General features: G+C 37.6%; 1 protein-coding gene across 2 annotated transcripts in view; it reads right to left on the reverse strand.

Moving 5' to 3' along the window:
- Window positions 1-708: 708 nt before the first annotated feature.
- TMTC2 (transmembrane O-mannosyltransferase targeting cadherins 2) overlaps window positions 709-14,493 on the reverse strand; it is a 411,733-nt gene continuing 397,948 nt past the window's right edge. The window contains exon 12 of one of the 2 annotated variants that reach the window (XM_040491302.1): window positions 709-1,764. In XM_040491302.1, coding sequence (XP_040347236.1) covers window positions 1,735-1,764 — 30 coding nt within the window. In that variant the 3' untranslated portion in view covers window positions 709-1,734. Of the gene's footprint in view, window positions 1,765-5,802; window positions 8,467-14,493 lie in introns of those variants that run through there. The other variant, XM_040491301.1, reaches the window with a different exon arrangement.

Below are 14,493 nucleotides of genomic sequence, written 5' to 3' on the forward strand. Positions count from 1 at the left end.
GACAAAATGTCATCTGGGGAGCAAAAGCCAAAGAAAGGCGATACAACTGGAGTGTTACTGTGGTCACCTTATTTTCATCAGTGCTCAGAATTGGAGTGTGTTGTTCTCTGTACAAAATCTACATTGTTTGATCATTTTAATATCACCAAGAGGAAGTACATTTAAAAATAAAATATCTAAAGATCAGTGTGGTAATTCTTTTGATAATTTGGTAATTACCCTGAAAATGGAGGGTAACAAATCTACATTTGTCATATCTTCTCTTTATCTGAGTGGCATTCCATTTGCAGAAGGACAGGAAAGTGCCCTATATAAAAGAGTGATTTGATGAATCACAGCAGCTGCTTGATTGTGACAGGCATAGGAGAGTGTGAAAAGAGATTTGCTAAGGTGTTTGTAACAGTATCTTAAGAAATGCCTTCCTTCATATCCTTTTGATTCCTGCTTGTCTGGATTTAAATCACTCACCCAAGGACAAAAGTTTTGCTCTCACTTTATTTCCTCTGTTAATCAAAACACCTCAAATTATGTCACATTCCCCATAATGATTTCCTCTTTGGAGGATCAAATGTTTGGACTTAGGTTTAATTGCAGACTTTCCAGCTACCCAGTGAGTGTGTGTGTGTGTGCCCATGCACACACACGCATATGACAGAAAGAAGGTGGACAAGATTGAAAGAGAATCAAATAGATCAGCCAATAATCATAAAGACTTGTAGCAAATATATTTACTGCTGTTATATTGCAATAGAAAAATACATGCTATCCATACTTTACAATGATTCTCTGACCTATAAAGAGCTTTCAGGTAGCTAGTATGCTCCAAAAATCTTTAATGGCACATAGAATGACTCAGGTAAAATAGAGAGAGAGAGAGAAAAAAAAAAAAACTTGCCAATTTCTTCATGAAGGATCACCATCTAATACGTCTATGTGTCCCGGAATCTCACACATTGTACCTGCTGCAATAGGCAAATGAACTTTGAATCATTTGGACCTGATGCACCATGGTCAGGTCAGAAAAAATAACTGATGACCATCAGATGACAGGAATGGACCTTTGAAATGGGTTAATCTACCCTAATACTTCTGTGTACCACTTTTACTTAGACCAGCTGTGTTTGGTTAGGTATGCTTCATAAATTTATTCTGAAATGGAGTTCATGTCTTAAACGAGGGACCCAAACTGAATTTTAGTGATATAGGAGTTTCAGGCAGTAATATCTTCCATGTATGCAACCCATAAAGAATCCATGATCAAATCTTTCCTGGCAAGCTTTGTGTCTACCCTCCACTCCAAAGAAGAGATGTTTTTACAAACTCTGGATGGTTGGTATTGGGCCACGAAACATGTAACATATAGTTCATACTTCAACATGTTCCCTGCTACATTGGATCCATTGTGAATGTGTAAGTGTAGCTATGTCATTTGACTGCCCCAAACAACAGCTTCCTCATTTGTCAAGTGCAGAGGTCAAGTCAAATCTAATGTTTTCTCTTGCTCTCTGATGTCACTACTAGCATTTCTACGAATATCACTTTGTGACCACTTGAGAAATAGCAACAGACTGACTCATCTTCAACATCATTCACAGAGCAAACTTCTGGAACAAATACAAGTCCAAACAACCATTAGTTCTAGAAACAGAAGTGACAACAAATTAACCAAAAAATTCCTTGACTTACTTTGTAGAAAGAGATAGGCTTTGCTGGTATATTCACATTCTATAAATATCATTGACAGGATAATTGGGAGAGTGATACCTGATGGGATATAATAAAACATAATATTGATGTACTTTTCCATCTCATATAATACAAAATTATTCAATTAAATTTTAATAGAATGTAGTAACATCTCAATACTTGGTTGTGTAGGACAGATTTCTAAAGATGTATTTTGAAACACCATAATTCCGGTGGAATTTCCCAAATTTTCATTATCACAAAGTATACAGGCAAAGGCACATTTCCAAAAGAGTAGTCGATTGTAAAGGAAACATAAAGTAGCCAAACAGTAAGCAAAACAATATATTTAAAATAAAAAGAATTAAAAAATGAAAACCTATTGAGATTATTGTCTTAATGTAATTTAATAAGTTGATGTCTGCAGAGTTAAAAAATTAATTATTATTGTTAGAGTCAATATGGCCATTGTTTGCTAAAAGAGATTATAACAAGGTCCTACATTAAAATTAAAGGTAGTCACTTGTTTCCTGTCTCCATGAATACATACTCATCCTTCTCCTTCCTTACCAATTCTGATTTTCTGGTCACAAATGGCCTTTTACATGATACAAGAGAAGGATCCAGATGAAAGAGGCATTTTAACACTTTGTCAATATTTTTGGTATTTTTGAAAACAAATTGCTTGACTTCTCAATACATTTTCAACAACTTCATTATAGTATCTAGCTGCTCAGTGATATTACCAAGAGGAAGTTCTCGGAGGAGTTATTCATTTTGCGTCCTTTAGGATGGAAAAGGAAGACACATGATAGAAATTATTAGAAAAAGGGTCTCTAGAAGTCTTGAGCTATTACTTGGAACATGGAACTCTATTCTCTCCGTCTGTCTGGAGAATGTTTGACAGCTTTGTCTTGAATGATTGCAATTCCTGTCAAATCCAAAGGAGGTAGGAGAAAAATTAAATACATTTTAGATTGGAATAAATAGCCAGTTCTAACCTAGACTTCAATTGGTTGAACACTTTTTCATTGGTTATATTGTAAACCAATCTCTTATTTGTAACACTGTTTTCCCTATAACACAATGGCTCGATTTTGGCAGATTACTGGGCAGCCCAAAAGGACACAGTCTCAAAAGTGTTCTAATCCAATCCTCCACTTCTATGACAAAAATTTAATTATTTCTAGCAGCAATTATTAGTCAATTCCCCATGTGTCTATCCATTCTCTTGCTCCTTTTAGGATCTCTAGACACTTTTCCTGAACACCATTTCAGATATATCAACTTCTTAGATCCCTATAGGTATTTAATAGTGACCCCATCAAGTCGTCTCACATATTCGTAACTGTTTATTCGACCTAACAATTTTCTTGCTAAACAAAAGCTCTTCTGTCCACTCTTTGGAAACAGACAAATAACACAATAATACCAGGGAGCAGTTATAAAAACTTGAGGAAATGTTTTGAAAACTTAGAAGAAAACTGTCACAGAAATTTCAAGTGAACGGAAATTTAAATCCCAGCAGTACATCAGGGGGAAAAATACATCTCAAAGCTCTACAGAACAACAGCAGAAGGCCAATATGTGGTGACGTGGCCAATGGAATGAAAGCCAACTCAAAGGCCTCTGTGATTACATTGTGCAGGAAGACCACCCAAAATGACACGGCAAGAAGGCTAAAGTCCTGGTCCACATGCATCTTTCTCTACTGCAAAGCTAAGCAGAGCAGAGTGAGTGCAATTGCATTAATACTTCAACTTTTCTCTCCTCACAGTGCATGGCAGTTCCAATGCTTATGTCGTTTTCTAGCAACACCCATGAGTTGTGAATAGTAGGAAGCAAATTCTATAATTTTGAAAATATTTAAGTGTAAACTCATATTCCAAAGGTACATAGGAGTGAATTGGAATTACTGTAATAATTAAACTGTCCCCAGAAACCCAGTTTCCTCCCTTGTAATAGCAAACATAACGGAGACTGAGATGCATTTCCTTTCTTTGTACTAGAAATGATTACTATGTGAAAACGCAGCCCTAAGGTGAGAACATCAAGTGAAAAGAGTTATTGAATTCCCAGTCTCAACTTTTTAGAAAGTGGACTTTCAAAAATATCTAGTTGATAAGGAGCAAATAATAGATGGAATTCTAATTTATAGTGTATTTTATGTTCTACTCAACAGTGTGCCAGGCTGAAGGAACCGTGCCAAAAAAGAAAGACATGGCCCCTGCCCTTACTGGTTTCAAAGCAGAGTGCTTTCAATTTAAGATAAAGCTGTACCTTGATTTAAAAAGAGACTGGGGGCACCTGGGTGGCTCAGTCAGTGAAGCATCCAACTCTGGCTCAGGTCATGATCTCACAGCTCGTGGGTTCGAGCCCCGTGTCGGGCTCTGTGCTGACAGCTCGGAGCCAGGAGCCTGCTTCAGATTCTGTCTCCCTCTCTCTCTGTTCCTCCCCTGCTCATGCTCTGTCTCTCTTCCTCTCTCAAAAATAAACATTAAAAAAAAAACATTAAAAACAGAATTATGCAATTACTGCATGTAGCAAGACCACTTAATAATTGAGATTTCAATAGCCTGTCATGTAACTACCACTAACTAGTTTGGGGAGCTTAGTTAAGCCACCTGGTATGGGGGAACCTTATGTTCTTTAGGTTGAAAGTAAATAGGTCTAACTACATGTTCACTGAAATCCTCTCTGGCTCTCACAGTCTAAATGTTTACATTTTTTTTTTTTTTCATGTGCTCCCTCTGTGTTTGTTTGGGTTTCTGTAGCAAAATACCAAAGACTAAAGCTTATAAGCAACAGAAACTTCTTTCTTCCAGAGGCTGGAAGTCTGATATTAAGGTGCCAGCTTGGTCACCTGAGGTCCCACTTCTGGGTTGCATGCTGCTCACTGTATTCCCATGGTGAAAGGGGCGAGAGACTTCTTTGGGGCTTCTTTTGTCAGGGTATGAATCCCACTCTTGAGGGATCTGCCCTCATGAACTAGTCACTCGCCTGCTCCCCCCACCTCCTAATAACATAATCTATGAACATACGAATTTTGGGGGGACATCAACATTTAGACCACAGGAATTGCCTTTAATCTTCATGATCATCTTAAGTGTGAGGGGTAGGGAATGTGATTTGTGGAAGATGGAATAGCTAGAAAATGCCAAAGGGGACGAGAAACCTCGTCTCCAGACTTGGGTTCACAGCCTGAGTGCTCACATGACACAGGGCATGTGAGCACAGGACACTACGGGGACAGGCTTGCTGCTTGCTAGCTTTGTGACCTGGACAAGTTAATTTCATACCTCTGAGCTCTGGCTTTTTTTTTTTTAACGTTTATTTATTTTTGAGACAGAGAGAGACAGAGCATGAATGGGGGAGAGTCAGAGAGAGGGAGACACAGAATCGGAAACAGGCTCCAGGCTCTGAGCCATCAGCCCAGAGCCCGACGCGGGGCTCGAACTCACGGACCGCGAGATCATGACCTGAGCCGAAGTCGGCCGCCCAACCCACCGAGCCACCCAGGCGCCCCTAGCTTTTTTTTGTAAAGCTGGAATACAACCTTGCACATCCATATGACGTTTAACATAAAGTAAAATCTTTGTAGCTAACTTTTACCCCTAATAAAGGGATTAGGCAATATATAATTATGTTATTATATAATGACAACTTTAACAAGACTATCAAATTTTGTCTAGAACCCAATGCTTTCTTATAACTGATACCTGAATGTGTTGTACTCCTGTCTCTCAACAAAATAGTGTTGTGCTTTCCTCTAGGATCAGGACTCGAGTATCAGGTCTTCTAATATGGCCATTTTAACCAAATGACCTATGAATGAGTCATGCTTGGGGTATTTCCGTTTCTATAGCTCATCAATAAAACAAAAATTGTGCCATCTGTTTTTGGAAGGTGGCAAATCTGGTGTTATAGGGAACCCTTAATATTGTTATAACGATTAAAAATTAATGATTAATTATTATTGATTATACATTAGCCATGATATGTCTCTGTTTGACTTTCTATATCTACTTTTTAAAACTTTTTTCAATTTCTGTTAAAATCCATGAGAACGTTAAGTGCTGTTGCTGTAGAAGATTTAAAAAAGGCTTATACAACATATTTGTTATCAATGCTTTATTGTTGAAAACAAAATTGAAATTCTCTGGCACATAAAACAATTATTTCTACAAAAGGAAAGCCTACAAATCTTGATAATTTATACAAATAACAGTTTCTCAAAAAATAAAACTTTAATTTAGTAAACTTGTCTTGTGCTCTATATTTTTAGCACTGTCTGCAATAATCCACCATAAATCCCTGAGCGGAGACATTTTTTGACCATGTTCTATAGCCCTCCGTCCCACCCTCCCCCCAAGTTGGTCAGTTACTAAGCCCAGCCCTGTAGTGAAAGGTGTCAGGGACATTTTGCTATTAAACATCCATGCATTTTATGACACAGGCCCAATTATTAATGCTACTTGGGGACTGGGTCAACTCGAAGTGCCTCTACTGTGCAATCAGCGAACCTATTAAGAACCAAGTGTCTGAAAGGAAGAACATTAACAACAAAAAGACATAAAATGTTAAGACTAGGAAGTCATCATAGGTCAATAACTATTTAAATAAATAAAACTGTTAGACATTGAATTTATCTCTATATCCTTATATTAAATTCCTTATTTACTTATTTTTTTTTTTTTTTGCAATTGCCAATGTGTTAAAAGATGAAAAATACACTTCAACCCACACTTTTGGTTTGACCACGGGTTTGCTGTTGTTAAACGTTAAATATCATTCTGAAGACACAGTGATCTAGTTATAATTTAACTTTTTGGCCCTTCGATGAAATGTTTACAAAATAATATACCTATTAGGAGGGCCTTCTTACTAATGCCATCAACAAACCTCTCTCACTACATCTGACCTTTTTACAAAAACACTAATTCCGTAGGAACACTACTTTAAATTCTTTATCCCGCTTTATTCAGATACAGAGTAAAACATATAAAATATGGAGAAAACAAAATATGATGTATTTGCATGTCCAGCTTCCTTTTAGTGGGGCTGCTGCCCAATATATATACATGAAAGTTGAAGGAAAGGAGAAAAAAGCTAATTTTCAGTTGCAAAGAACTGACTTAATGAATCAAGTTTTGTTATTTTGCTATGGTAGAATAATAAATAAATAAATATGTAGGGTATTGTATAGCTACTTTCTCTATGAAGTTGATAGTGAACAGTTTTTTTTTTGCAAAGTTAATTTTTAGTAGCAAAGTTTGCAAGTCAAAACAATGTTCAATAAATGTTTTTCTCTACTTCATTTTTACTTGTGTAATGATCACTGAAGTGGTTACTAATAGGTAAAGGAATAAAATACCAGTTTGCTAGTGAAAAAATAGTTTAACTGTGAAAAGCGCAAGGCAGAAGACCTAAAAACACACAGGCTGATGCTATACTGTAGCTCATTTTTTATGTGTTTTGGGACGAGCAAAATATAAAAAAATAATTCCTTAAAAACTTATTAGCATTGCTGTCTAGGAACCTATCAGAAAGTGATTAGCATTTTATACCAATTCTTTCCAAAATATAACATCACTGGCAACCATTATTATACACTCCTTTGTTCAGACTTGATTTTTTAACCATTAACCACATCTGGGAAGCACACAGCAACTTCCCTTTTGTCTAATAGCTGCTGGCTAGTTATTGGAATTAGAACACTTTTAAGCTCTTTTAGATTTAATCCTTATATAAGCATGTGCATTAACCAGCTATAGCTACTTCAAAAGCCTAAGAATTAATACAGTGAATTCTCCTAGGCAGTCTGGGGGGAAATGCTGGTGACATTAAAAATAAAAATTGCCTGCCGGACATGTAAAAGGTCTCCCCAACCTCTCCAGCAACGCCAGTGTGAAACATGGTTACCTCAGCTCAAACATTGAAAAGCAAATGCTGTCTAAAAGAAATGAAGACTGTGACATCCAAATAATAAAATGTTATGTGCCCTAGTCGGGAAACAACTATAGATTCTGACAGATCTTGACATACTTTAAAAAAATTTTTTTTTCCCCTAAGTTTCACAAATTGGTAAGCAGGCTGTCCCAAAGAGGGAAGACAGCAGCGTCAGGACAACCGGCCGGCACGCTGGGATTCACACGACACTTTAATTATTCCCTATTAACACTTGATCTTAATAGTTTAGCAGGGCTGAATGGACACTCTGACTTCCTCTCACAGTGTTTAAGGAACAGTATAATTTCTAAATTAGCTTTCAAAAATGAACAAAATTTGTAACTTAGATTCCCTGCCCACCTCCCACCCCAATGCCGTAAGATCCTGTTTTAAGTGCTCTGGTTTAATAATAGTTCTATGGGTAACAATTACTTCCTTCAGGAGGTTTCCAATGTTCCCCTTTTTGGTGTTAACGGCTGTGCCAACAGCAGAGTGAATACTCCCAGACGTGGCAGTGACCCCAGTGACCTCTGCCCCCATCTTGGAAGTCCATACCAGCTCTTGTCATAGCACTGCTGGGAAGTTCTGTTCACTAACGAAGCCAGCTTTAAAATATGGAGGAGGAGGAGGAGGAAGTACTGCCCTCCTGTGTCAGGTCTTGGATGTCTTTAAGCCTTGCTTTTCCATAATGTTCCACAGTTTGCGGAGATTGGACTGCGTGATGACATCATCTGGCTTGAGCTGCAGTGCCCGCAGGTAGTTGGCCTCGGCCTTTTGGAGACGGCCATTGAGATGGAGGATAGCCCCCAGGTTCATCAAAGCAGCCGGATACTGGAACCAGAGAGGGAGGGAAATGATTAAGAGGCTTGTTTCAAGCTTTCCTTCATGGAAGACAAAAGTTTTCATCCACTTATGCAAATGATTCCCTTATGTCTGGAGGCATTTTATGGAAGCAATTTAGCAATTTATACAAATAGATCAAGATAACTAGGAATAACAACAACAACAAAAAGTTTTCAAACAGCTGGTTTACTCTGTGCTTTAAATAGTGCAGGCAGCTACGAAAATATTCTTCTTTAATGAGAAGGCATAGGTTACATATGAAAACCTCGTCGCCTAGTCAGACTGTACTTTTCTAAGGAAACAGTTAAAAGTCATACAATTTCAGATAGAATTGATCTTCTTTTTTCAACTCAATGTCAAGAAATAAAAAAATTAAGTTGGAAAAGTTGACAAATTTATGTCCACCCACTCTGTTTCCTCTCCTTAGCAATCTTCCAGGCCATTTATACAAACATTAAGTAAATAAGTTAAAAAATTGTACAATTTTACTGATGTTTTCAGGGTAAACGCTCTGAAAAAAAAATTTCAAATGTAACCACTGATGTCCTTTCCAAATCTAACCCAAGTAGTTTAATGAGACAAAGTTCTTATTTTTAAGTCAAATTTTTAAACTTCTCCTGGTGAATGTTTATTGTAAACACAGCAAAGTAAAAACATACCAAAACAGATAAAATGTGGTGCAGAAAAATGGAACCTTTGTCAGAAAAGTTTTTTATTATTTCTTTAAAGGTAGTTGTGAGTCTCAAACACAAAAATTTTTATAGTATGTGATATTTGCAATACAAAGTTATCATATGAAAGGCAAAGTTAAAAAACAAAACAAACAAACTATGTACCACTAGTTTCAGACAAGGGTCTGCATCCCCAAATTCTGAGATATTGGTTGACAACAACAAAAGTCCTTCCCAAAGGGAAAAAAAATTTTTTTTGCTTGCTATCTACAAATAAAGGCAGTTCTGTTCTTGTCTTGTTGCTCGAACTTTCTGGCGAACATACAGCAGCTAATATTTTGGCAGTTACACAAATGCATATTTGAAATATCAGATAAAACTAAATGTGTTTATGCTAAGATTGTGTTTTCATTTTACAGATGGTGTCAACAGAGTAATTGTCCTGGCCAACTCTGTGATGCAGTGTAAAATAATTCACAATAATTTTTACAATTTAGTATTTTCATAAAATGCATGCATTTTTTCAGCTGAATTCATGTGACTCCACTCTTTACTGTAAAAACAATTATTTCTGAACCAAAAAGAGTGCTAGGGGCAGGGCTGAATAGCTCAGAGTAAACCAACTGGAAAGAGATGATCAGATTTGGACTTTAAGAGGTCTGGGTTTGAATTCTTGCTCAACCACTGACTGTGACCTTGGTGACGTGCCCTAACATACCTGTGCCCAATTCTTTCATTTATGAAATACCAAAATAACATCAACTTTTTTTCATGTTGTCAGAAAGATAAAATGAGACATTTAACAATGTGGTACAGTACATCTATGTAATAGACTTGCAAATGTCAAGTTCACTTTTCCTTCTTTTCATCTGCTTGAGGTATATAGCACATGCATGTTTTTATAAAAACATTTTTATGTTTTTATACATACTTTACAATTTTTATTCCAATGGCTACACTATATGTCTGTGGATGTACAGCAAAATCCTCTTAAGTCCTCAACTATAGGGCATTATTTTCAAACTTGTCTACATCCTCTTTTCTCTTCCAAAAATAATGTTGCAAATATAAGCTATTCCTGACCTTCAAAAACCTTTTGGTCAGGATGACGCCATACTTATCAAGAAAAATACAGACGGTCAATTTCTAATTTTAAACCCCAAGCCAAATAAACATAGCTCTAAATTACATGTGCAGTGAAGGTCCACACTGGAAACCTAAAACACCACCTACTCTGTCTTCCTAAAAGAACTTTGTTATCATTCCACCCATTATTATCTTGAGTCGTTCGATGCATGGATGCATTTCTCAATTCTATTCCCTCACGGAGCTCAGCACAACTATCAATAAACAGCTACTACAGTGATGGCAAAGTGTGTTCACAGCCTGAATTACTAGAGATGCTAAGTAGATAAAATGTTCAGACTTCCGCTATCCTGAGTGGGAAGAGAGGAAATGGAGACGGAGAATCACGGTTGGAGACCATTCCTGGCTAACCAGAAATAGAAGAGGCCCAGCGACAGGGGCTGAGAGAAACCAGATGGCTCAGTGGGATAGTCGTTATTTCTTGAATCACTTTATTATTAAAGTACCTGTGCCTAACTATAATCGCAACTCAAGGGGATTATTAAAAATACTCAAAAGTTACAGAGTCACAATGCCTGAGTGCCAGGCCAGCTCTGCCCCAGAGATGTGTGCACTCGGACAAGTTGACGGAACACTCGAGACTTCAATTTCTTATAGAAATGAATGATAACAATACTTGCTGCATAGAATTGCTGCTAAGGTTACATGAGAATACAACATTATTGTCTTTTTCCTCTTCTTCTCTGTCTCCCTATCATCTCAGAAACAGAAAGCAGAATTTCCTGTGAGTGTGCCTGAGTAACTACTGAATCCAAACCCTGTGGATTTGTGACCTGGCTATACCTTTACTAGCTTTATAGACTTTCTTAGGTTAAACCAGAAGAGACAGAGGTGAAGACAGGTGGTGAAATAAACCAAGCCACATAAATAGGCTTTACTATTGCTACTGAACTGCAGCCCAGATTCTTCTGTCCTCAGAGTACTTCAAGTCACCTCTTTCTTTAAAAAGAAAAGTTAATATTAATCTAAAATAACACAATTAGGAAGTGACATCTGTCATCAAAATGAGTTCTGAGTGCTAGTTATCATAGTGTTTTTGGAATAACTTTAATTTTGCTTTTCTAAAAAAAAAATTTTAATGTTTACTTATTTTTGAGACAGAGAGAGAGAGAGAGAGAGAGAGAGAGAGAGCTGGAGAAGGGACAGATAGAAGGAGACACAGAATCTGTAGCAGGCTCCAGGCTCTGAGCTGTCAGCACAGAGCCTGATGTGGGGCTTGAACCCACAAGCAGGGAAATCATGACCTAAGCCAAAGTCGGACACTTCACTGACTGAGCCATCCAGGTGCCACATGGAATAACTTTAATTTTACATTAGCATGTTACTAGCATGTTTACATTAGCATGTTACCCCAGCATGTTACTCATTAAGCAGAAATAATCAAAAATTGACATTATGGGGTTAAAATGGGATAACAGATCCAATAGAAGTTCACATATACTCTTTAATTGTGCTTTTTTTAAAAAATGTTTATTTGTTGGGGCGCCTGGGTGGCGCAGTCGGTTAAGCGTCCGACTTCAGCCAGGTCACGATCTCGGGGTCCGTGAGTTCGAGCCCCGCGTCAGGCTCTGGGCTGATGGCTCAGAGCCTGGAGCCTGTTTCTGATTCTGTGTCTCCCTCTCTCTCTGCCCCTCCCCCGTTCATGCTCTGTCTCTCTCTGTCCCAAAAATAAATAAACGTTGAAAAAAAAATTAAAAAAAAAATAAAATAAAATGTTTATTTGTTTTTTAGAGAGAGAGAGAGAGAGAGAGAGAGAGAGAGAGAGAGAGACAGAGAGTGAGCAATGGAGGGGCAGAGAGAGAGGGAGACACAGAATCTGAAGCAGGCTCCAGGTTCTGAGCTATCAGCATAGAGTCTGACACGGGCTTGAACCCATGAACCGTGAGATCATGACCGGAGCCGAAGTTGGACACACCCCACTGAGCCACCCAGGTGCCCAACTCTATAAACAGTAAAAATCCAAGTAAACTAAAAATGTATATGTTTAAGAACATACTATTTTTAGGCAGCTATAGATTTCTGTGTTTAGATGTAACGTATTTTTCTGAATATATCTATCTCACCAGAGTAAAAAAGAGTTTTTATTTTACAAACCTACAAACTTACATCATTATGCAATGCTTTTAAAACATCACTATAGCTTCTTACTTGAGTTGAGTGGAGACTGAGGAAATTTGCATGTATGCTCAAAAGTGACCTAATCAACAAGTACTTAGGTACAAGCCTTAGGTAACTGCTTAAAACTGTCAACAGTTACTTTGACATAAACAATTTCATGTGTTTGATAAAAATTTAAGAATAAAACTCAACATAGACCACTTTCTGTTACATGGTTGTTTTCTCTCTTCAAAGACAAGCCTTCACAGCGCGACCGGGGGTAGCTGACTGGATGCCCAAGGGACTGAGTGCCTATGGGTCTTCTAGCCTTGCCTCTAGTCCAGGAAGTAGCATCAACATCACCTGGGAGCTTGGTAGAAATGCAGAATTTCAGGTACCAACCAGCGGATCAGAATCTGAATTTTAACGAGATCCCCAGGTGTTTTGCACTCTCATTACAATTTGAGAAGCAGTGTTCTAGAGGTCATTTCCTGATCTTAGATCATATTATTTTACATCTTTTGAGACAAAGTTTCCTAGAGGAGGATGAAGTCCCATACAGAACAAAGAATGTCAGATCAAATGTCTGTCCTCTCATAAAGTGAATTCTTTTGGCCAGGCAATTATTTAGAGTAGGAAATGTGCAAATGAAACTTTATTATAAACAGAAGCATAAATGACCAAATATTATTAGACAGGAGAGGAAAAACCTTTTCATAGCCAAAGAGAAGCATGTAGAGGTTTTTAAACAGAATTAAGGACTACCTAACTATATAACTGAAATCAAAGAAGCTCAGGTGACTGGCTGTCTGATGATACACTGGTGTCCTTGCTCTCTGCCAGCTGTGACTCATGGGCTGGGAAACAGAAACCCAACCACAACTGCTGGTGTCATCCCTCACGCACATCTTCTTTGATTAAAGACAGCTGATGAAGTTTTCAGCACGTTAACAAAGGCAGTAGCTTGCAACCCAGTAAAATGGGGTTTATGGCTCTGTACAACAAATGACAGACTAGAAGGGAGAACCAGACCTTTCTTGTTTCCTCAAAGAGGACAGACGCTTTACATCAAAGGGGCTAATTGGTTGCCATGCTGAGGCAACAAGTGACATCTTTTTTCAAGTCTCCAGGGAATTACGACTTTATTGTTACTTGACTGTGGCCTTTGGTTTATTTCTCCAACACTGGAGGAAGTAAGCAAACTCAAATAATAGGGTGGGGTGGGGTAGAGCGAAGGCAAGATTGCACGGGTCTGATTCTAGACTAACACCTTTGAGGCTCCCAAAGAACTCAGCTGAGCTCACAGGGTATCCTCAGCACACAGGATTAGAAGACAAAGTCATTTTCCTGGTCTTTGCCTATTATGCAGTCTTGGAAAGAGAAAGATATCTACGGAGGAAGAATAGTAAAGCCATATGAGGATTCAGGATTGGACATTCATGTTTCTATTGAGAACAGGACTAAAATCTAGAACTTTGAACAGAAAATTTGGGTAGAGCCTAGAAAAAGGAAAAGGGTTTGGTTGAAATGGTCTGCTTAGGTGGGAGCTGGAAATCCACACAGTAATTGGGCTTTCTTATCCCATTCTTCCCTGTGACCATTTCCTTTTTGTGAGGGTAAATCAATAGGCAAGAGAAGTTTTGAAAAAGATGAAGACAGAAATATCTGAACTTCTAATTTTACAAATTAATTTTACAAATTTTACAAATTACAAACTTCTAAATTTACCAATTTACAAATATTACAAATATTTCCAATACTTCTAATTTTACAAATATGTTTATTTCCATCCAAAGAATTGCTCAATGTATCCATATAGCTGTATATTTACTGTTGTATGAACTAAATAACTTTTGAGGAAGAATTTCTGAGGTTAGCCTTATCCAATTATTATTTACTACACTACAATTTGGGGGGGATGTTTTCAAGATAACCACATTTAACTTCTCTTCTGAATGTAATTTGCAAACTTAAATGAGTTTACCCAGTCTGAAGTTTTTAATGGATTCTCACTCTCTTTCAAGTAGTTACAGAATAACTTAACGAAGGCTGCACACTGCCATTCAACTGTATTCAGTTGAAATTGCTTACCCAATTGAAT

The sequence above is a fragment of the Herpailurus yagouaroundi genome, unplaced genomic scaffold (assembly GCF_014898765.1).
Source record: "Herpailurus yagouaroundi ecotype Mexico unplaced genomic scaffold, PumYag 182, whole genome shotgun sequence".
NCBI classification, from domain to species: domain Eukaryota; kingdom Metazoa; phylum Chordata; class Mammalia; order Carnivora; family Felidae; genus Herpailurus; species Herpailurus yagouaroundi.